General features: G+C 37.9%; 2 protein-coding genes across 5 annotated transcripts in view; one reads left to right on the forward strand and one right to left on the reverse strand.

Annotated features, from left to right (window-relative positions):
* Window positions 1-3,036, reverse strand: part of LOC101745724 (coronin-1C-A) — a 38,357-nt gene extending 35,321 nt beyond the window's left edge. For 2 of the 4 annotated variants that reach the window (XM_062672874.1, XM_012692756.4), the window contains exons 1-2: window positions 1,944-2,313; window positions 1,611-1,808 (exon numbers count right to left, since the gene is read on the reverse strand). In XM_062672874.1, the coding sequence (XP_062528858.1) occupies window positions 1,611-1,808 (198 nt within the window). In that variant the 5' untranslated portion in view covers window positions 1,944-2,313. Of the gene's footprint in view, window positions 1-1,610; window positions 1,809-1,943; window positions 2,314-2,655; window positions 2,821-2,883 lie in introns of those variants that run through there. The other 2 variants (XM_021349719.3, XM_021349718.3) reach the window with 2 other exon arrangements.
* Window positions 3,037-3,969: 933 nt separating this feature from the next.
* LOC101740419 (TLC domain-containing protein 3A) lies at window positions 3,970-23,144 on the forward strand. Its single transcript, XM_012692636.4, has 7 exons — window positions 3,970-4,197; window positions 8,088-8,188; window positions 11,306-11,467; window positions 11,940-12,102; window positions 13,164-13,328; window positions 13,890-14,120; window positions 14,977-23,144. Exons 1-7 carry the CDS (start codon window positions 4,177-4,179, stop codon window positions 15,187-15,189), a joined length of 1,056 nt encoding a protein of 351 aa, XP_012548090.2. The 5' UTR covers window positions 3,970-4,176; the 3' UTR covers window positions 15,190-23,144.
* The last annotated feature ends 713 nt before the right edge of the window (window positions 23,145-23,857 follow it).

The raw sequence follows: 23,857 nt of genomic DNA on the forward strand, positions 1-23,857 counted from the left end.
ATAAGGGTATGTGGTGGCATTTACACTGTTCATGTCTATGAGCCTTGGTGACCACTTAGCACTAGGTTGGCCATGCGCTCGTCCACCCATCTAAGCCATTAAAAAGGAAGCCCACGAGCGCTCCACTAAAGACCTACTCAACAAAAGTTAAGCCCAATAAACCATGTAGCTCTAAGACCATAGCAAGAGACACTAAAAAGCTATAAGTATTCTGGAGTTAATGAACCAAGCATTTCTTATAAATGAAATAAATAAAAACACAAGGAATAAAAATCTCGAACTTAACACAAAATTATCTTAGTGACAAGATGCAATAGAGTATTATATTAATATTTAAAATTATGTGATCTATGAGTATCATTGACTGTTAAATTTATCCATTATAATTAATTTTTTTAACGCTGGGAAATCTGTTTATCCATTAAACACACTAGATAGATGTATTGTTGATAGTTTCAATGCAAAATTTAAAATACTCGATTCTTTACTATAAGCTGAACTGAATGAGGTACTGATCTTAACTTGCACTCCGTTGTAAAAAGAAGACAATGTTCAAACTTTTATTTTTAGATTATCCTGTCTGGGCATACCTGGTATTCATTCACTGGGATCAAATCCATAAATACATTGAAAATATGCTAAATTTGTGGGTAATGAAGGTATCTATCATAACAAAAAAATTATAAAAATTAAGTTGTTACATGAACAAAATTTTAAGGAATTTTACATGTCTCAAAGTATTAAACAACGACACTTGGATTGTCAATGTGGTGAGGAAAGACTTTGTAAAATGCCTTTGTTTTATATTATTCTGTGTATATATGTAAATAATGTATCATTTGCTTAGTTTCGATACTGTGATGAATATACTACACGGTACAAATATACTAGACTTTTGTTTAGCACACATAGCTTCTTGTAGAGACAATATAGGGAGAATGATAGTGTTACTGAAAATAACACATGGAAATGCATATAATTCCTGAAATGATATTAAAGAAATCATCAAACATGCAATGAACTATTGCAAAAAAACTGATGTCAATTTCTTGTTATGTAGAAGGATCTAGGACAGCCACCTTCATGCGGTTTTAGGAATTTAAATTTCAAATTGGCAGATTGGTACAGCAGTTTTTGGTTTTCTGACTAGTTTGTATTCTTTATTTTGGTATAAAAATGATTCCCTTACAACCAGCTTTTTTTTTTACAATTTATTTCTTCTAATCTTCCCAATATATGGTTAGCAATAGATATACTTGGCCTGTCTCAGTTTCAATGATATTCATGATAAAGGGAATTCAGTGTGAATGAAAAAATTATCCCTTACTACTTTTTTAAACTGTCAATGCTATTATTGTTTTAATTGAGTTTTATACACGATTACAGTCGGAAACTAAATGTTGTCATGACGGGAAGGATATAATTTTTAATTACATACATTTTACAGTTATAAAATTATATATATTAATAAGTAGGTAGCCATAAAGCCACATTGATATTTATGATACTGAAACTATTAATATGTAGTTCAGTAAAATGTAGTTAAAGTTAAACAGATAGATTACTAAAATTAATATTAATATCTGAAGAAATTCGCTTTCACGACTTACCTTGTTATGAGGCAGTACTATGAAGGCACCTCCGCCGGCTGACTCGACGATTATGGCTAAGAACTTAGGGTTAACCGCACAAAACGTTGAGTCCCATGAACTTTTTGATACTCTTATGTTATCATAACATTGTTCGCGTTTCAACGCCTGGCCATATACGTGACGGAACTTCGAACTGCGGACCACCCTAAAAGACATCTGCAACGCGAAATACGACTTCAAAATAATAACAACTCAAAATAACTATTCGAATCAAATTTTCACTTTTAACATAACCTATATGGGCACTATGACCTAAATTATGACACGAACTGAAATATAAAAGGAACTCACGTTTGTTTAAAAGAAGGAAATTAAAATTGTAACACTAGAAAATGCAATGAAAACATTTGAATGTAACACAATTAATTAATAGAAAATAAAAACTGAGAGCTACTAAGGATCGAAGGGAGGACGGTTGGGAAAACGAGCAAACTCCATATTTGGTAATGCCTGCAGTGGATACATTTATTCTATGAATACTGCATGAAAAGTGATTAGAACGCGATTAAAAGTTATAAAAAATATAAAAAAATGAATTTTAAAATATTCGAGATAGATATGAATTTAATAAATATAATTATACGTTAATTTAAGTAAAATATCGAAAATATTTTCTAGCTATTTTGAACGCATCTTCCACTGTCAAGTTCTTGTCAAACTTGTCAAAGTCTTCCTTAAAAACGTAGTTTGATTATTGAAGCAAAGGATTTATTGAGTGCGTTCAAATGCAGTTTTAGTTAGTATTGAAGGGTATTATTTGTAAATAAATCTTTTTTTTTATCTATCAGCATTATCAAACAAGATGGATAAATTACACAAAAGAAAATTTGCTGGTGAATGAGACGTTACTTAGCTAATAGATTTTGAGTACTGTACTGTAATTTTTTTTTGGTATTGCAGCCATATTCGTCGGTCATATAGTCAAATTTTAGAAAATACTATTCTAACTTACCTTTTTAACACTACCGAAGATTTAAATAGATACGAACTATCAAAAACTCACCCTGGGCACTTCTAAACAATTTTCTTTACTTTTAGTAGGTACAGAGCTTTTAGGATTCTTAATTGTTGGGGCATGATAGCTATGACATCGTTCACGTCCTGCTCTCTTCGATATAGGCGCTCTCCTGTTTGGGCTTGTGAAACTATTATGTCTTTTAATATTTTCCTGAAAAGTTTGATCATAACTGATATTGTCAACTTTCTGGATAATAATACATTTCTTACTTACTGCATCTACTTCCATTATTCTGATGAACGTATTTTGTTGCCGTGAAAATTTTAAACAAATGTTGCTATTTCAGTTTATTTAAGAATTATACTTGACTCAATAGCAAAATATTTAGTACTAAATATCTAAACTATCAAGAAAATTACACGGTTAAAGATTTCGTTTTTAGATTGAGGGTAGATGATATAATTTCTTTTGTTATGTTTACGCAATAAAAAAGTTTAGTGTTTTATTATGATTTTATAGTTAACTTCGCAACTAGTTATTATAAAATTTTTGGCCAATTTATTAAGATCTGTCCAGCAATTATTTTTTATAATGAATTAAGATGAAGAGAATTTTGACTTAGATCGAATGTGATAGATAGGCAATGAAATGAGCCAGTTTAAAGGTTTCCAGTTAAGTTGTCCTATTACGTTTTGATGTTTTTGGGCTCTGGTAAACTAAGTTTGTCGTGAGTTTTGGTTGTTTTGTTCTGAGATCACATTCTTTGCCCTAAGGAGGTCAATAATGTCTGGCCAACAAATTTCTTTATAATTTTTATATTGTATTTATAAGACAGACGGACGAGATGGAAACAGCTCACGAGACCACGGTCAAGTTTCAGGGACACCTTCAGCAATGAAGAAAGCGACGAAGAAGATGAAGAAGAATAAAGCAGACGAGCTTACAAGCTACCTGATGAGGTAAGCATCGCTTATGACCGTCAGCAACTCAGCTCATAAGCGTCAATGGTAAAAACGATCTCTGGGAACGCACTGTGAATGAACACAGCGGTTCCAGGTAGTATGGAGGAATTTTCCGTTGTAAAAATGAGGTGATAGGTTCATCTCAAATAGTTCCTTAGATTATTTCTATTTTTTTATATTTTTTATTGCCTTTGTAGGCAGACGGGCATACGGCCCACTTGATGGTGAGTGGTTACCATCGCCCATGGACTTCAGCAATGCCATGGGCAGAGCCAAGCCGCTGCCTACCGCAAATTCATTGTACCTAGTCTGATAGTGGTCTATGGCTAGGTATAAGTTCTTTCAGTATCTATATTTTGGCAGCACTGACGTGTGTCAAAATCAGTTTCGACAGCTTAGGAAAGTGTCAAAGTCTTGAAAATTAAAAACCTACTCTTCGGGAAGACGTCATTCATCAGCCGAAAAGACTGCAAAATTTCGCTTGCGAAATTAAATAACGCTATTCAAAATAATTGAATAACCATAATTTTGCGTTGTTTACATTTATATAATAATGTGTGATTGAATTGTAGTCAGGCAGTGTTGTGTGCTATAATTTTTCGTCATGGATCCAACATTTACTAAGGTAAATTATTTACACAGAATTTTAGAAATTACTTAATAGATTATTGCTACAACTTTTCCAATTAGAATTAAATTTGATGATAGGTTTCCATAAAAAAATAAAATAAAAAAATTATATATATAAATTCAAACATTGATGGATCTACCATATAAGGTATGCAAGGTGTGAACTTTTTTTATAATTTTGCTAATTTTCTATTAAGCTCCTCAACAGGTAAGGTGTTGACTAGGTCAGTTACATTAACATTATACAAAACTAATTAACAAAAACCTTTAATTTGCATAGTTTTTTAACATCTAATTTAATTTATGGTAAGTAGCATAGCATAACTTAGTGACATAATTAGACTTTTACACTTTTGGCAAACTGTTGAGAGAGTAAGTGAGTCATAACTTACAATAATTACTGATATTTTTTTTTGCTGTTACTTTCTGAATGACATCCTTTCGTGAAGTTTAAGAGCCTATATATTTGTCAAATAGGTAGGCAGCGGCTTGGCTCTGCCCCTGGCATTGCTGAAGTCCATGGGCGACGGTAACCACTCACCATCAGGTGGGCCATATGCTCGTCTGCCTACAAGGGCAATAAAAAAAAATAGAAGCTATAATTTGGTTTACATAGTGATTAATTGGAAAAGATAATTAAGACGAGAAAATATTTATTATACTACACTACCTCATAAACATATAGAGTCACTATTCAAAGGTGACGTTGATTAGTGAATTAAGCTATTGAGTTCTGGAAGCTCTTCCTCATCTGTTTGATTTCTTTTTCACACAAAGATATTTTACGTGAGTATACATGTTGATGCTGCACATTGTGTTCAAATATCACTATGTATTTATTATATTTGTCCAGCTGGAAGATAATATAAGCTTTAAGAGTTTTTTTTTGTTTTTAAACCGGTATGTTAACATTGTAATAAAAAATTATATAGTTATATATAAGTTTATGCAGAAATAATATCGTGCATGACAAATAATGACAAAAAGTGGTATCAAAATTCTGACTTACGAGATGTACTCATCTACATCTGTGTAAATTAATTATAGAAATTGTGGTCCTTATGGCATTCTCAGACGGAGCATGTTATATTGTAGGTATTATATTTTATAGTTTAGTATTCTTAATTCTTAATCCAATTACCATGGGGCTTTATTCCAAATGCAAACACAAAAATAATAATTAAACATTAGCATATTTAGCATAGTATAAGGTGTTATTTTGCAAAAAGTGAACAATGATCAAGAAATGATAATGGATAAATTTAATAAGTGATTATCACACCACTCTTGAAGAGGTCAGAGAGGCCAGTATTTGTTATCAACAGTAGGTCCTCTTGTTTATTATTTTGATTTCATTCATCTATTTGTGCCATAATCTAGATGTAATAGGCATACACAAATGAGTTACCTAATTACATATACTATTTCTTCTCTGCCAATCCACCTGAACCTAAATTATTGGGTGACCACAAAAAAATATAAATGTGTGCTAATTTTAGACATAGAATGAAGGAACTGTTACTTATTGCTAACCATATATTAGGTAACCCATATTTGCCTAAAATTTTACGAAATATTAATAATTACTTCTGGTAGGGCGCATTGTGTGTCCACACAGATATCTATTACCGCCCTACTATTTCCTGCCCAGAAAACAACCTTCCTTTCTGATAAAATCTTCTATTTATTAATTAATATGCGAAATATTGGTCATCACCTCTCTTGGTCCTGTAGTCCTCTACTTATTTAACACGGAAAAATGAAAACGTCTTCAGACCAATTTGTTCTCCATACAACTTTATCGATCTTTCAAGGTTAATTTCATTGTTCAAGAACACCTTTAGCTTATTATTTCACAGTGCAGTCATGTTTTCGAATAGAATTTAAGGCTTGCTATCCATCAACATTCACAATTTTATTAAAAGTATTTTTACGATTCGATCTTGGAATAAAAAAAAAAACGAAATTAGTAAATAATAAACGTGAAATTAGAACCGTAAAAACAGTCCTTATTATATTTATGACTAACTAAAGGGAATATACATTCGTTTTGCCTGTAGAGCTAAAGCGAATCCAAAAAAGTAGATAATTTAGAAAATTCGTAATGAACTAGGTGCGTCCATTAGGTATAGAGTGCTATGAAATATCTTTATTCCAAATAGTCTTGATAATAATTCATAGTAAAGCATAGGTTGTAGCATATTGTAAGCCAGCATGTTCATGCCATCACCAGCACCATACTATTTATTTCTGCCGCGAAGAAGTCGTACTTCCGTGTTTGAAGGGTGGGATAGCCGAGACACATAACAATTGAGGCTTTGACCTCAAGTCTCAAAGTGAGTGTCGGCGTTCACATTATGATGTGTATGGTAACAAGTTTAAAATGAGGTGGCATCTCTTCCATCGTATGTATTATAAAGAAAAAGAAAATTGCGACTAGGCTTTAGCATTGTCATTTGCTTAATGTCAGTGTTGTCTGTTTGGGCAGTCGTTCGAACGTTTTTCGAGAAGAATAAGCTCGCAGTAAGTTGCGAGTTTCTGATTAACATTCAAGGGCGATAAACATCGCAACACGTGAAGCGATGTTTATCGCGCCACTGGATAGCAGCCCTGACCCTATGATTCAGCGGTGCAGATAACAGCTGTTGTAGTCGTAGCGTTAAATGCGAAACCTTTTATTACATTAACTTTTTTTAAAGAAACGTTTGATGTCATTATTTATTTATTTACTAGCGACCCGCCCTCGCTTCGCCTCGGAAACTGTAATTTATTATTGAGTTCTCCATCGATTTAATGGATGTTATTATACATATAAACCTTCCTCTTCAATCACTCTATCTATTAAAAAAAAACGCATCAAAATCCGTTGCGTAGTTTTAAAGATTGAAGCATACATATAGATATAGGGACAGAGAAAGCGACTTTGTTTTATACTATGTAGTGATTTATAACTTTATATACTTGACAGTATAAAGGCGGACTTAATGCCATAGGCATTCTCTGACAGTCTACCTTAGGGGAGTGCAGAGATGAACCTTGGTAGGTGTAGTGTTATAGTGATATCAGGTACTTAAATATATGTATATCTATAACATACATAATATCTTATTGGAAATAATTGGAATTGACAGAGAGGTATTTGATTATTAATTTTCAGCACTTGTGAGCTCTTGATATATTTTTATATTACGTAGATGGCTGAGCGAGCTAGCGGTCCACTTGGTATAAAGTAATTATCGAAGGGCAAGATATCTCTTTTTTATTTATTTGCATAGACGGGTGGACGAATTCACAGCCCACCTAGTATTAAGTGGTTTCCGGAGCCATAGACATATGCAACATAAATGCCGCCACCCGCCTTGAGATATGAGTTTTAAGGTCTCAGTATAGTTACAACTGCTGCCCCACCCTTCAAACCGAAACGCATTATTGCTTCACGGCAGAAATAGACAGGGTGGTGGTACCTACCCGTGCGGATTCACAAGAGCTCCACTAGTAACGTAACGTGTTTTTCCCTGAACTAATTGCCGGGTAACGAGGGGCTATATCGGCTTCAGCGGATTGGTAGACGAGCTCACGGGACACCTTGAGAGACTTTGGTAACATTTATAGCCATCTTTTTTTATCACATATCCACAACCGTGAGTGCGATTTTGGAGATTATTTTTCCCCTCAGATCGGGCGAGCTGTACGCTCTTTTGCGTCTCATGACATTTTGAAGTCCATATCGAATCTGCCCAGTGAGTTTCTCGCCGGATCTTCTCAGTGGGTCGCGTTTCCGATCCGGTGGTAGATTCTGCAAAGCACTGCTCTTGCTAGGGTCAATGTTAGCAACACTCGAAAACAGAAGAAAGGTTTTATTATTTATTTATAATATCGTTACAGCCCCAAAACCTTCGGCCAGCTATGTGGCTGTTATGCATTAGCAACGTGGCCTCACTCCTGGCTGCTCTCAACCTCGTCATCTGGCTGGAACCGGACGAGAGGTAAGTTCAGTGATTCCGGTTATGAACGCGAAGATATCTATAGGGTTTTAGAAACAGAGCCCGTATTTCGCATCCGTTTTTGACTGACCTGCGTCCATTACCACAAAAAGTAAAGTAGTCGAAACGTCAAAAATAATATAATTATAATTAAAAGAAACCTGAGCTTAAACCGTAAAAGTGGTTTAAAAAGGCTGAAACTGCTTAGAAACATTATCTGTGTGTCTTGCAATGCAATGTAATGAAGTGTAATATGGATGCAAAATCTGAAGTAAATTAAATAAATAAAAAATAAAAAAATTAGGCCCTTCTAAAACTAAAACGAGTCAAATGCTTTATCAAAATGTATTTAATTTTTTTTATAAACCTATGCTTGATAGCAGCATAGTTTTCCCTTATCCTCTCAAGTTAGGCCTCTCAATACTGTCCTTGAGAGGCTATTGCAGTGTAGCCTTAGGTAGTAGGTGAGTTCACTGGGCTCAAACCGGAGTGATGATAACACTGACCCTAGCTAGAGCAGTGCTTCGCATAATCTACCACCGGATCGGAAACGCGACCCACTGAGAAGATCCGGCGAGAAACTCAGTGGGCTGTGTCTGTGGGTTAATTCACTCGTCGAGCCCTTCGTCGCAAGCGACGGGTTCGACGAGTTCGACGAGGACGGTGACCGGAAAATCTATAAAGGCGAACTAGTATAAGCCTCTGTCAACATTCTAACACCTTCTTTATGGCGTGTGCCTGTTGAAAAACGCGTACTTAACCATGGAGTGTTGTTTGTCCGATACCTAATCACGTAATGTGTGTACGTAAATCTATATATTAATACGTGAAGCAAAAACTTTGTATCCCTTTTTACGAAAATTGCGCGGACGGAGGAGTATGAAATTTTCCACACTTATAGAGAATATAAAGAAGAAGTGCACAATGCTAATTTTTTTAAAAAAAATGCCTACAGATACATTAAATCAATAAAGAAAACATTACACACACTACATACCATGTATTTGACGCACACACGCATGCATACTATTTATTGTCAAACTTTTGTTCTTGACGTTTGTTGTCAAATTGAGAATAGATTAAATATTGTTTGTCTTTGTTAGTATTTTTTATAGTGTAGTCTTGGCGAAATTTGTGATTATAGAAGTATAAAATACAATCATAATAGTGTACAAACTTATACAATTCCAATTAATTATAGTCGAATTTCGACTACTGCGGGGCCACTAGTATACATAAATCGTTTTGTAACGATCAAAACAATTAAACTTAACATTCGTATAGTTCACTCTGCTCTGTTTGATACGCTAATGTCGGAAATGTTTAAAATATATAATGGCAAGGTCGTCGTGCGTCGTAACCATCAGTATCCGTCGTTATCAGCAAATACGTTTTTTTGCACCGACAATGAGCTTTAATGTTGTGAGTTTAGAAGCAGTTTTGATAGAAAATATTTCGCGTTTCAGCACGTAATGTGTAAAAGAATTTTTTATTGCATAGGTTGGTGGATGAGCTAACAGCCCACCTAGTGTTAAATGGTTACTGGACCCCATAGACATCTACAACGTAAATCCGCTACCTACCTTGAGATATGAGTTCTAAGTTCTCTCAGTATAGTTACAACGGCTGCGCCGGCCTTCAAACCGAAACGCATTAAGGCAGAAATAGGTGGGGTGGTGGTACCTACCCGTGCGGACTCACAAGAGGTCCTACCACCAGTAGTTATGCGAGCCGCAGGAAAATTGAAAATCGAATCATTTTCAATTTTCCTTAATGTAAATGTACCAAAAGAAGAATTAGGTTATTGTTCCTGAGACGTTGAAAAATAGTTTCGCCCGAATTGATTAATGTTTTGGACAGCACTCCCGATTCCGATCCGGTGGTAAATCCAGCGAAGCACTGCTCTTGCTAGGGCCAGTGTTAGCAATACTCTCAGGTTGGGCCCGTGAGCTCACCTACCGGTCCGCGCGAAGTTGAAATAGCCCCTTAAGCTATTAACGATTGGGTAGGAAATAAAAAACCACGCAGTAAACCCACCAAATCTGAGCTTCGTAAACTGATAAGCATTTGCGCGAAACTTACTGGTGTTAGGACCTCTTGTGAGTCCGCGCGGTTGGGTACCACCACCCTGCCTATTTTTGCCGTGAACCAATAATGCGTTTCGGTTTGAAGGGTGGGGCAGCCGTTGTAACTATACTTGAGACCTTAGAACTTTTATCTGAAAGTGGGTGGCGCATTAACGTTGTGGATGTCTATGGGCTCCAGTAACCACTTAACACCAGATGAGCTGTGAGCTTGTCCACCCATCTAAGCAATAAAAAAATTGGTTAAACTCACTTTCTAGAACTCGCGTTTTACGTGTAATAATAAAATTCGTTTAATTATATTCGGGTTATCTTCCAATTGCGTAAGTTTTTACGGCGTGAACGATTAACCTCTCCGATAACTTTGTTTGTATCTAGATAAAGTTAATTAGTAAGTTACGTATACCTAAAATCTTGAATGTACGTAATGTATTGTAAAAACCGCCTCGATAAAGCGGCACAATGCGAGAATCCTCTCATCGTGGCCGCTGGAAACTACATAGCCGATCCTGCGGACCAAACGGTAAACAGTCGACGTCGCCCAAAACACGTCATTTCGGATCCACTAACGGTGCTTTTAGGTAACACAAGCACTGGTCATCGTTCTCGTCGAACCCGTCGCTTGCGACGAAGGGCTCGACGAGTAAATTAACCCACAGACACAGCCCACTGAGTTTCTCGCTGGATCTTCTCAGTGGGTCGCGATTCCGATCCGGTGGTAGATTCTTTTTTTTTTTATTGCTTAGATATGTGAATGAGCTCACAGCCCACTTGGTGTTAAGTGGTTACTGGAGCCCATAGACATCTACAACCTAAATGCGCCACCCACCTTGAGATATAAGTCCTGAGGTCTCGGTATAGTTACAACGGCTGCCCCACCCTTCAAACCCAAACGCATTACTGCTTCACGGTAGAAGTAGGCAGGGTGATGGTACCTACCCGTGCGAACTCACAACACGTCCTACTACCAGTAAGTAAGGGTACGCAGAAAAAAAGTTAAAAAGACGAGTTAAGGTTTGATTTTTTATTCTTGCAGGATATCAATACCGCGAGGAAGTGCTTTAACAGTCCTGGGTCTGGTTTATTTCACGAGCCTGTTCGAGATCCTGAACGTGTGGGCTCTGTACACGGAGGCCGGCAGTCGGATCAGGCACCAGTACGCGCTGAGCCACGGAGACGTTTTGGACATCAACAACAAGTTAGTCTTTCGCAAACAGGACGGTCACTCCTTGGGCTTTCAGGTCATATTATTGGGAGGCTGGTTGACGGTTTGCGGTCGACATTTTAAGTTTTGAATTAATGGTTTTTTTTTGCCCTTGTAGCCAGACGAGCACACGGCCCACCTGATGGTGAGTGGTTACCGTCGCCCATGGACTTCGGCAATGCCAGGGGCAGAGCCAAGCCGTTGCCTACCGCTTAATACTCTCCACAAGCCTCGTTTGAAGAAGAACATGTCATAGCGCTCGGAAAACACCGTGGAGGGGAGCAGTAATGCGTTTCGGTTTGAAGGGCGGGGCAGCCGTTGTAGCTATACTTGAGACCTTAGAACTTATATCTCAAGGTGGGTGGCGCATTCACGTTGTAGATGTCTATGGGCTCCAGTAACCACTTAACACCAGATGGGCTGTGAGCTCGTCCACCCATCTAAGCAATAAAAAAAAATCTTTCAGGCTGGTGTCTGCCGTCCAGGCGGTGTATTGCGTGGCGACGGGCGTGGTGGTGTGCAGCCACTCGTGCCGCCGCGACTTCATGCGCGCCTCCCACTACATGTCAGAGGCGTACGCGTGGTTCGGAGCCGCCTACTTCTTCTACGACATATGGTCCATGTACATGGTCAGTTGGTGGGACGCGCGGGACTAACGTCACGACAGAGTCCATCTTTTTTTTAATACGCTTTTATTAGCTTCAGACGTATGTATGTTAGTATGTAACGGAATCTTTGAACGTGATTTTAATCCACTTTAAAACGTCGGATTAACTCGAAATTTGGTATAGGTACTTATTAAGGACCGATGACATTCCATATTAAAAAAAATATATTGAAAATTTTTTAATTCAACTAAAAAATCTGTTGTCTGTAAAGTCGGTTTACTGACGATAGTTGAACGTGACAACGTCATAAGAAAATACTGATGGAATGGTTTCATTTTTCAATTATCGCAATTATCGTTGCTATAAACAATTGACACCACATTCACTTTTCACTGAATTTCATACTTGACGAAAACATGTACGCCTCAGAGCGAGGTAACGCCGCATGAGTCATGTTTTTTCGTGCGTGCAGCCGGCTTCATCGAATTATAAGACGTTGTCACGTCAAAAATGAAAAATAAATAATAGTTTAAAAAAACTAACAATATACGCTTTTATAGAAAATCCAACTAAAAAATACATAATAAATTTGAATTAAAAATAGTGTAAGAAAAAATGATTTTATTGTAAAAAAAGCGTGGAGTGCTTTTCAGGATATTATCAAAATAACCCTTCTACTCATAACTGTTCATAATATATTTTAATAAAATTTTGATATTTCTTATGAAAGAAACTTTCCTCAAATTTACGGCTGGCATCATTTGTGAAATTTTCGTTGACTTCTTTTTTTCTATTTCTTACTACCAGAGCAACAATACATACTGCTCTTTTGAAATCCATCTTCAAACCGTGAAAATCGCGGTCGAATTCGCGGTTAATAATTGTAGTGTGTGCGTCTTAAACAGTTTCGCCGTTATAGCGGTTAATCGCTCCCGGGAAAAAACCGTAGTGCGGCCTAGGTCTAAACCAAACACTTGATAACATAACACTCGTATTTCACGAAAAGCTTTGCTCATTACAATCGAAAGAGATTATGAGAAAAGGTCTCTAGATTTGTTTATGTTCGTATTCCGTTCCACCAGGTTCACATCCAGATGGTCTCCGGCGGGGAGTCGATGAAGGAGCAGGTCCGGAGGCGGGTGAGCGAGAGGAAGGCGCCGGTTTCGTTCCTCAAGTACTGCGCGCACGAGCCCGTCATACTGCTGCACCACGTCTTCATAGGGGGCTTCGGCTTCCTGGTCATTGTTGTGAGTACTCTACTTCGGCTGAGACAAAACTTGGGGGGGGGGGAGATATCTGGGACTTAGCACGAGATACTTTTAGGTACATTTCGGTTCGGGGACAGCGGGTATACAAGTCAACACTTAGAGAGTAGTCTACTTCAGCAGAGCACAACTTTGCGGGGGGATATCTGGAATTTAGCATGAGATACGTATGTACCGTCATTCTTCTGTTACAAAGCAGTTTGACGTTTCGGTTTGGGGATAGCGGGTATACAAGTTAACACTTAGAGCTCTCATAATCAGGGAGGGCGGTGTTGGGTCGCTTGCGACGTGTGGGTCCTCCTCCCCCCCTGTGATAATGCCTTACTGAATAAACTAAAACTAATAGATGTTCTGGTATCATCATACATTCAGAAGATACACCAGACTTCCTGGTCGATTGTTATGCAAATTTGAATTAAGCAATCCAGTCTTTATCAAGATTATAGTATTTTAAAAATTAGACAGTAAAAGTAGCTTGTTTTTATATTTCGTGCAAATTATGGCATTTTATGAATTGTAGTAAATATGGGCGGTTCCCCTTAGCACCTGCGCGGCTCGCTGGGCGACTGCGCGTTCGGCTGGGTGTACGGCATGGAGGCGTCGACGCCGCTGGTGTGCGCGCGCGGCGTGCTGGCTCGCCTGCGCCTCAAGCGCTCGCCGCTCTACCTCGCCAACGGCCTGCTCATGCTGCTCACCTTCCTGCTGTGCCGCGTGCTGTCGCTGCCCTACGTGTGCTGGCTCTACAGCCGCGAGCTGGGACTCACCTACGCGCAGGTCCCCCACCTCTGTACTAACCTAACCGTACCGACTTAGCTGTGAGATTTCAAGAGATCGATAGGCAGCGGCTTGGCTCTCCCCCTGGCATTGCTGAAGTCCATGGGCGAACGTAACCACTCACCATCAGGTGGGCCGTGTCTGTCTGTCTACAAGGGCAATAAAAAAAAATGTATTATAATTTGCATTTTTTTTGTTGCTTAGATAGGTGGACGAGCTCACAAGCCACCTGATGTTAAGTGGTTACTGGAGCTCATAGACATGTGTCATCATTAACATTATTAACATCTCACAAATATAAAATCATTAAAGTAAAGATACATTCAGCCGCTAGTCCCGCAATGTATTGTGAAACGATGACTATTAGAGACCAGAGGTCATTGACCTCGGTGATTATAATCTTATTACATTGCGTGCTCGGGTAAGGTCTATGTACGTACGATGTATGGTAATCTTTCTTTAAAGAGAAATATCATCATACATCATACTGGTAGTAAAACCTTTTGTAAGTCCGCACGGGTAGGTACCACCACCCTGTCTATTTCTGCCGTGAAGCAGTAATGCGTTTCGGTTTGAAGGGTAGGGCAGGCGTTGTAACTATACTGGAGACCTTAGAACTTATATCTCAAGGTGGGTGGCGCATTTACGTTGTAGATGTCTATGGGCTTCATTAACCACTTAACACCAGGTGGCATGTGAGTTCGTCCACCCATCTAAGCAATAAAAAAATGTCTGTTCATTTTTTATTTCACTACATTACAGTATTGTTGAGTTTGAATCTTGCAATGAATTCTAACATTAATGATATATGAAAATCATGTAAAACCGGTGAGTTGAACCGGCACTCGTTTTCCAGGCGATACAGTCGCTGCCGACGGGCTGCAAGATATCCATCTGCATCCTCCTGCTCCCGCAGCTGTACTGGTTCTACCTGATGTCCGCGGGGGCGCTGAAGATGCTGTTCCGCGCCGGCAAGCCCGCAGAGCTCGACGGCAAGGCGCCCCGGCCGACACCCCCGGCCGACAGGTCCGCCGGCGACGCGACCGAAGTGACCGACAAGCACAGTTGATGTCGGCGGAGGAGCCGCAAGCGGAAACCAAAGGCTTAGTTTTATATATCCCTAGTTCTTTGTTTTGACTTTGGAGGATAGAGGTAAAAAACACCATCTTGTATAGGAGACAAGTTGAAGTGTCCACCTGTAAACAGTAACTTATTGTTGGAAGACTCACCTAAGTAGCGCTAGTGTAGATGTCTATGGGCTTCAGTAACCACTTAATACCAGGTGGGCTGTGAACTCGTCCATACAACTAAGCAATAAAAAAAAAACATAAATTAGTTATAGATAAGCAACTCAAGCACTCAACAAAAATGTTTATGGGCGTTGGCCACTAGATGGCTTCGCTTCGATTAGTTTCTTACTGCTCCTGTAGATGGCAGTAACATATTACCTATATTTTATTTTTAATGAAGGATTTTGTAAATTTTGAAAAAAATAATGATATGAATACCAGTTTTACCAAATGACAGTTTTAAACAGAGTGTAGTGTGGTAGTTTTGGCGCTGTTTTTAAAAAAAATCCTTCCACTTGCTACTGTGGCGCCATCTACATTAGCTCGTTTTCGGCGGGTACTTTGCAATACACAGATGGTGCTCCTTGCCTCTACCCTCCACAGGTTTAGCTGGAGTGACGCTTCCGTATTTTCTTTAAGCAACTGCTCTGACAACGACGTCTAATCTAAGTCTAAGAAGCACAGCCTCCATTTTATGCCGCATTTGACCCCGCATTTGATGTCAAACAGATTTGTTTGCTCTTTGTCTGGGCGATGTCTATGTCATCATTCTCCTGTCCTTCTCCCAGTCACGTGGGGTCGGCGCAACATGATTTTCTCCTTCCATGCTCCTCTATCATATACAATTTTTTCTCTCACTCCCCTCATATACATATCGTCTTTCACGCAATAATCTGCGTAATGTCTATGTATGGATATATATCTGATCGTACATATAGACGGGAGAAAGCGTAAATTTCGTAAATCACACTTTGGGCTAAATTAATTTTTAATATAAATACATACCAATTTTCAAGTCTCTGTCTTTATAAATGTGACTTATGAATTTTTGAAATAGTTTAATGGTTCCGGATTGGATTTCTTCCATCGATACGTACATCCGTCTCCGGCCCCCACAGTCTGGGAGCGGCGGGGGACCGGGTGCCTCGTCCCCGGTTATTATTATTAGTATTTATCCATACATATACATATGTAAATAAACAATGACATGTCAGTTCCGAATCATTTGTCTGTTTGTCAACTAATTTTCTTCTTTTTTTTATTTATTCGTTCGTATTGAAGATATTTAGTATACGTAAAATGAGCAAAAGATAAAATGGATCTAAACATTGTGGTGATACGGTTGAAATTCGATGGTATCTCGGGCACTAGTCACTTAATAGAATCATTAAAGGCAGCATTCTAATCGACGGATTCTGCAATACTAGGCTGTCTCCGTATCTTCTCATTGTGCTGTTAGAAACGTCGCTTAAGATAAGAATTATCATTCACCCCCACAATCCGATGTGGCAGCTTCGCTCGCTTGAGGCCGGACCCCGACGCGCATGTAAGGCCTCAATTTGATACTAAGTCATTGTTTTATTTTTAAAAAACTTCTTTATATTATATACTAGCGACCCGCCCTCGCTTCGCTTCGGAAACTGTAATTTATTATTGATTTCTACACTATTTAATGGATGTTATTATACATATAAACCTTCCTCTTCAATCGCTCTGTCTATTAAAAAAAACCGCATCAAAATCCGTTGCGTAGTTTTAAAGATTTAAGCATACATAGGGACAGACAGATATAGGGACAGAGAAAGCGAGTTTGTTTTATACTATGTAGTGATTTGCAATTTACGAAAAAAACGACAGTAATTTTTTAGTAATGTTCTCGAATGTTCGCTTTTGTTCTTTGCTTAAACCGTGTATAATCATCCATTTGATTATTATTAACAGAGACCGCTTACGTTGACCGGACCGTCAACGCAATCGCGCTACCACATAATTAGGTACAAGTAAGTTTGTTGACCCCTGAGCTTATCACGGCTTCCATTGCGGCGTCATTAACTATCTATCAGATTATTGATTCGCAGCATCTCAGCTCGGAGAATGGTTCCCGCGCACACGCACAACATGGAATCTCCGCGTGCCTTTAAAAAATCGCACAAAAATTAACCGTTACGTTAACAAATTAAAAATAACATAATGCGTGAGTGGTGTTAAAACAGAGTAGCAGTGCAGAACGCCACCGGTAGATGGCGCTGTTTTAAAATATTTTTAGCGTCCATATTGTTGTAGTTACCCGCGTCGCCGCCAGATGGCAACTGTGGCGCAGCTCTAAACGTGTCCACTTTACGGCGACGACTTGTAGGTTTAAGTATTTTAACAAATAAATATACCTTTCGAAATTCTTCCCACATAGTAGTGGCCCGTGAGTTCGTTTTTCCATTTTCGCAAATAAAAAAAATGAGCAATGGACATTAAAAATTATTATTAATTTAAAAATTTCGAATTACTAATTTATTATAAAAACGCGGCCATGTTACAGTAAGATTTCAATAAATCATGTTAATCTATGTAACTATCCATATTAACCATACTTAATCTACAAATAGTAAGGTCAGGTATGAAAAAAGGAAAAAATCACTAGAGACGAATTCCAGTAGCAATCAGATCCGATCTTATTTCGAGAATCAATATAGAACAAAAATATACGAACAGTGAAGTAGGAATCGTCTATTGTGTGGTCTTCCTCACAGACAATATGTTTGCATTTAAAAGTTTACAAATCTTATTCTTTATAACAAATTTCCAACGAGCATTTAAAAACTTATTTTATCTTTTGTACAGTAACTCCGAATTTACGTCTTTCCGTAGTTGTAGTTATGAGCGTATTATAGTCACATGGGGACGCAGTCCCCGGGTCGGGTGTGCCCCTGGGTTGGGTGTGCCCCTGAGTCGGGTATGCCCCGGGTCGGATTTGCCCCTGGGTAGAGTGTGCCCCGGGTCGGATTTGCCCCTGGGTAGTGTGCCCCCTGGGTCGAGTGTGCCCCCGGACCAACATCCGGTGTCGACGGTCTTTTTAGTGGCTAATTATTTGCGTAATCATCGTCTAGTTGCATCTAAATATTTAAATTCACAATGTAGTGAAAGACTCCATTACATTTATTTTGAAGAGTATATTTACAGAGTGGCATGATCGTAAATTAATATATTATTATATATTTAGTATTTCTTATTAGACAATTTACTATATATTTTGACTCGTTAAAAAGAACTTCCTTAGTGTATACATACCTCCGTCGCGTTGAACTGGTGGCTCGTATTGTGACGCTGAACAAATACAGTAAAAGCTCCTTATCCGCGCTTCCTTCTTCCTCGTTTTAACTATTCGCGGATTGAAAAAAAATGCGAACCAATTCCTATATTCGCGTCTAAAGATTTCTTTATTCGCGGATCTAATCGTGACGTCACATACACATTGATAAAAATATTCCAATATGTAAGTATTCAACCGCAAAATCCTTTATAAATGCGTCGTCAAATGCACTAATAAAAAAGTAAATTAGACCTTATTAGAACTACGCCTAAGGTATGTTTTTATTTAGGAACGTATCCCTTCATATAATACCATTTATGCAATTACCATATTTAAGAAACATATAGCCCGCGTATAAAAAGCTTTTACTGTAAAAAATTTTTAGAGATTACGTTCAAACGGATACACGTACAGACAGTATTTTAGGATCTGCATGACTCTTAACAATAGACGATATATTATTATAAATGAGCTTAATAAACTTAATAAACTTTTAAACATTAGACTCACACAGCGTTGTTACGAGTTTGAAATTATTAACGAAAAAAAATATAAAAAAAAACGAAAAAAAAAGTTGTTCCTAATGTGTACGTGCTTTAATTTATGTTATAGTCAATGGGGTAGATATGTTTTTCTTCTCGGTAATAATTTATTATCACTAGTAATAAAATTATCAATGCGTTTATTGTTTAATATTTATGTTGTCTGCGATGTCTAGCAGTCGGTACTATGGCAGGCTTAAAAAACACTTTTTATATTATTATTAACAAATCATTTACCTTTGGTCTTTTGGGCTGTGAGCCAATGTATAGTTTCATTGAATTGAAGTGCTTAGTGCGAGTTTTTAACGTTCTCGATAGCGTAAAAGTTAACTCACATTTGTATAGAGATGGAATGTTTGTCTACGTTTGCCGCTAGGGACGCTGTTCCAACTGCATACAAATTGGAATTAACTTTTACGCTATCGAGAACGTTAATAAAAGCTTGGTTTAGATCTTATATATCGGTGTGCTTAGTGCAAATTTTTAACGTTTTCGATAGCGTAAAAGTTATCTCAAATTTGTATAAAGTTGGAACAGCGCCCCTAGCGGCAAACGTAGGCAAACGATCCAACTCCATACAAATTTCAGTTAACTTTAACGCTATCGAAAACGGTAAAAAATTCGCACTAAACACACAGATTAGGGATGTCACTACATTCGAGTAATGTGTACAATAGCCACTCCTTGTTTAACGACAATTAATGTTTAAGGAAAATGTCAACATAATATTTCGGTTGGCGCATCTAATTAGAAGAGTTGGTGGACCGCAGCACGAATGGCATCCGCCATGAAATAGTCTGATTTCATTCAAGCGATATAACCCTTTTATAACTAGAACTACTTCAAAAGAAACTATGGTTCATTTTATAAATGACTTAAAATGGCGGATAAACCGTGCAGTACCTAATATAATTGGATCTTTTTTCCCGCCAAACCATGTTGAATGTCTGTTTGTTAAAATTTCATGGAGATTTTGAGGTCACATTTCTCACGTACACTTTGAGGTCCACTGACCACAGCCACGGAGACGTAAAACTCGATAACGATTTTGTATTCTGTTGTTGGCGAATTCGTGATCCAAATACGAGTTTTTTTTTTTCTTTTTCGATTAGCTGCGGTTTTTATTAATGAAATGTATGAATTTGTAACAAATAGCGTGTATTTTGTGATTTACGTAAGATACGTAATGTATTTTAATGTTACCAGTGTTAAATAAGGTAGCTTGTTGTTGTTAATTTTGGAGCTGAGCACTAAAAATAATGTTTATAAATAACACGTTTTAGTTATTTGTGGAGTTTTCTGTCTTGCCGTCGGTGTATTGACTTGGTTTTTATTCCGTACTATTAATTGAGGCCGTCAGAGCAAAAGTGGCCTAGTCCGAAAAAAGTCATATTCGTGCTTATATATTGCAATTTATTTAAAACATAATAAATTTTGATGCAAAGCCGTCCTATCCCTAGTTTCAACCATAGATAACAGATGGCGTAGTAAACATTTTTGCGGGTTTTTTTTTGCCTACAAAGCAGGTAAAAGTAAATTCAAAACTCATTATCTCCATGCTGGTTTAGGTCGCTTATGCACTGAGGGCCTCAATTATGAACCCGAATGCAGTATTTAAAAAACTCGAATATAGTATTTAATTTGTTTTATTTTGATTTTGATTGCGGATCCAATGCACACGGTAGACTGAGACGTAAAATAATTGATGGGGAAATAGGCTAATTGACGGAAATTACTGATCGTTTTGGATTTTGTAACATGAGCAGACAACCGATGAGGTAGACCGACGATCTGGTCAAAATATTTACTGGTGGTAGGACCTCTTGTGAGTTCGCACGGGTATGTACCACCGCCCTGCCTATTTCTGCCAAAAAGCAGTAATGCGTTTCGGTTTGAAAGGTGGGGCAGCCGTTGTAACTATACTGAGATCTTACAACTTCTATCTCAGGCGGGTGGCTCATTTACGTTGTAGATGTCTATGGGCTCCGGTAACCGCTTAACACCAGGTGGGCTGTGAGCTCGTCCACACACTTAAACAATAAAAAAAATTGCTGGTAGGGACTGTGTGCAAAAGGCAAGATACCGGAAAGAACGGAGTGCACATGATGAGACCTACACTCAGCATTGGGTGGAGACGGGTTAAAGAAGAGAAGAGACTAAGCTGCGCATCATAGCATTATGAGTAAGGGGTAGGGGAGAATTTGAAAACAAATCCTACAATAGTAAATTACATTAGTTACATTACAATATTAACTTACATATGTGTGTGAGTGTGTGTGTGAGCGTATGTGTGTATCCATACATGGTATTTAGGCATCTGTTCAATTGTTAATTTTTTTCTTATGTTAAACATTTAAACTTCTAATTTATATGGTTGTAAATTGTTTTGTGCATCAAAAAAAAAATTTATTGACAAAGTACTGCTCGATATCAGAGATATAACGTCCGATATACATCTCCAAACTTTTTCAAATTAAATATCACGTAATTGAATTGATCAAACTAATAAATTATTAAACGTACAAGCATATCGAAACAAAGACACTTGTTATAATTGTAATATCATTTAATTACGTTGATAACAAATTAAAATGAACAGAACTTACTAATTGGGAATTATGTTATCAATAATCTGTGTTCAACATCGATAGGGGTGTCGCGAACTTGTTTTAGAAGTTTAGATAATAAAAGTAGGTGTAGGTTAAATCGCACATTAAAGCATGTCCTAAGTGAGACTAAGAAGCGTCCGTGGCCGCAGGTCAGACGTCCGGTATATAAGTCGCGCCAATAAAGAAACGAATCCAAAATGGCGTCTATGTACCTGCACTGACAGATGGTAGGGTCAACAAATAAAAAGAAAGATGGAAACAAAAAGTTGTTTATTGTAAAAAAATATAAAAAAACGAATGAGAATGTACTTTACTTTACTTTATTCCCTGGCAGAGAGGGAGGTGTCTCATCAGGGATGCAACTTGCGTAGACACTTTTGCTGCCAGCCATCTAAGTCGCACAACTCGAAAGTGAAAAAACTCGAACTCAACAACAAAGTCAGAACTGATATCTTTTTTGCATGCAGTACGCGTCGTGTGCGACTAAAGACAGCAATAGCTTTGAGTGAGAGCGCATGATCGACGCCGCCATTTTAGATTGGTTTCTTTATTGGCGCGGCTTATACTTGAGTTTTTTTTTATTGCTTTGATGTGTGGACGAGCTCAAGTCGTTTTTCCCCCCTACCTCTGGGTGGTAGGTGAGTTCACAGGGCTTAACCTGAGAGAGTTTGTTAGCACTGGCCCAGTAAGAGCAGTGCTTCGCAGAATCTACCACCGGATCGTAAACACGACCCACTGAGAAGATCCGGCGAGAAACTCAGTGGGCTCGTTACTAGTGTCCAGTGCGGTGACTACGTCAGGAGCACGAAGATCGAAAAAGTAATCGTATCGATATCGAGAAAAAGTTATTTAAACAGCGCCCCTACCGGCCGTAAAAAGAATTAATGTCAGCAGCACGAATGAACCTACTTTCGTTTCGCAATCGTATCGTCGCGTTCTCGAAACTCGAAACTCATAATCGAGAGCACGAAAATTGTTTTGACATACGGTAACGTAAATCTCGAAGGCTGTCTGGCTATCGAATACCATCTAATGTACTCGATATATTTACATTACGAATTCGATAGATTTTCAATCTTGACGTACAGATCTTCATTCCTGCTCTAGTCAGATCCCGTTTTTTTTTAAATCAGTACAATTTAACATTTATCGCGACTTTACGATTTAGAATATCGAGTTATTAAAACGAAACCCGCAAAATTTTAAAAATTGCGTATTTACAAGCCGTATGCAGCGCAGAATATTTTATTTACAACACTGAAGATCGATTTAATTAATTTTGGCGATAGTAATTCACTGATATACCTTTTTAGACTCGTATTGTTCTGATGAATTATTATTATTAATTTAGTGTTCAGCTCCAAACAGTCATGTATGTAATTAGATGTGATATATATATATATATATAGAGTATGGCGTCGTCTCCTGGTCGCCTCGACTAAGACTGCGTTTATTTTGCACTCAGTGTTGTTGATGTATTAAAAACATTATAAATGTGATATGTTTGTTTTATTTCTCGCTCTTATCCTTTTTTTTTTTGGCTGAGGAATTACTGGTGGCCCGGAGGCCTTTTCAATTTCACCAGAACAGGTGGACGAGCAAAGCCTCAGCCAGGAGGGGTGGGATTTGCTAACAGCTGCCTGAGCGCCTCCAAAGGAGACCTAACAACTCAATAGTAACTGTTTCACGAAGGAATCTACTACAAAATCGGATTTGCGACCCGCTGAGAAGATCCGGCGAGAAACTCAGCGGGCTGATGTTTAGGTTAGGTTGCACGTCGAACTCTTTGCCGAGTTCGACGAGTATGGTTAACGGACTCTTATCCTTATCCTTGCTCTTAAGTACAGGTAACTTTCTTATAACGCGGTAGATAAGTTCCTACAAAGTGCCGTGTTATGCGAAACCCCGTTATATGAGACTAGAAGCCATTACAAAAAGGAGAGTATTTTTTCAAATGTATCATTTCAACTATGTACTGTACTAACTACCTGTATTGTATGTATTTTTTACCTATTATATATATATAAAAAATAAGCAGTCAAATTTTGGTTATTCTCATATATTGTGTGTTCGTAGTGCGTAACGTAATTAAAGTTTTTTATTTATTTATTTTTTATCGCTTAGATGTGTGGCCGAGCTCACAGTCCACCTGGTGGTCTACCTACAAATACAATAAAATTAAAAATAGGACCAAACTGTTGTTTCAAAATAC

The sequence above is a fragment of the Bombyx mori genome, chromosome 16 (assembly GCF_030269925.1).
Source record: "Bombyx mori chromosome 16, ASM3026992v2".
NCBI lineage: Eukaryota > Metazoa > Arthropoda > Insecta > Lepidoptera > Bombycidae > Bombyx > Bombyx mori.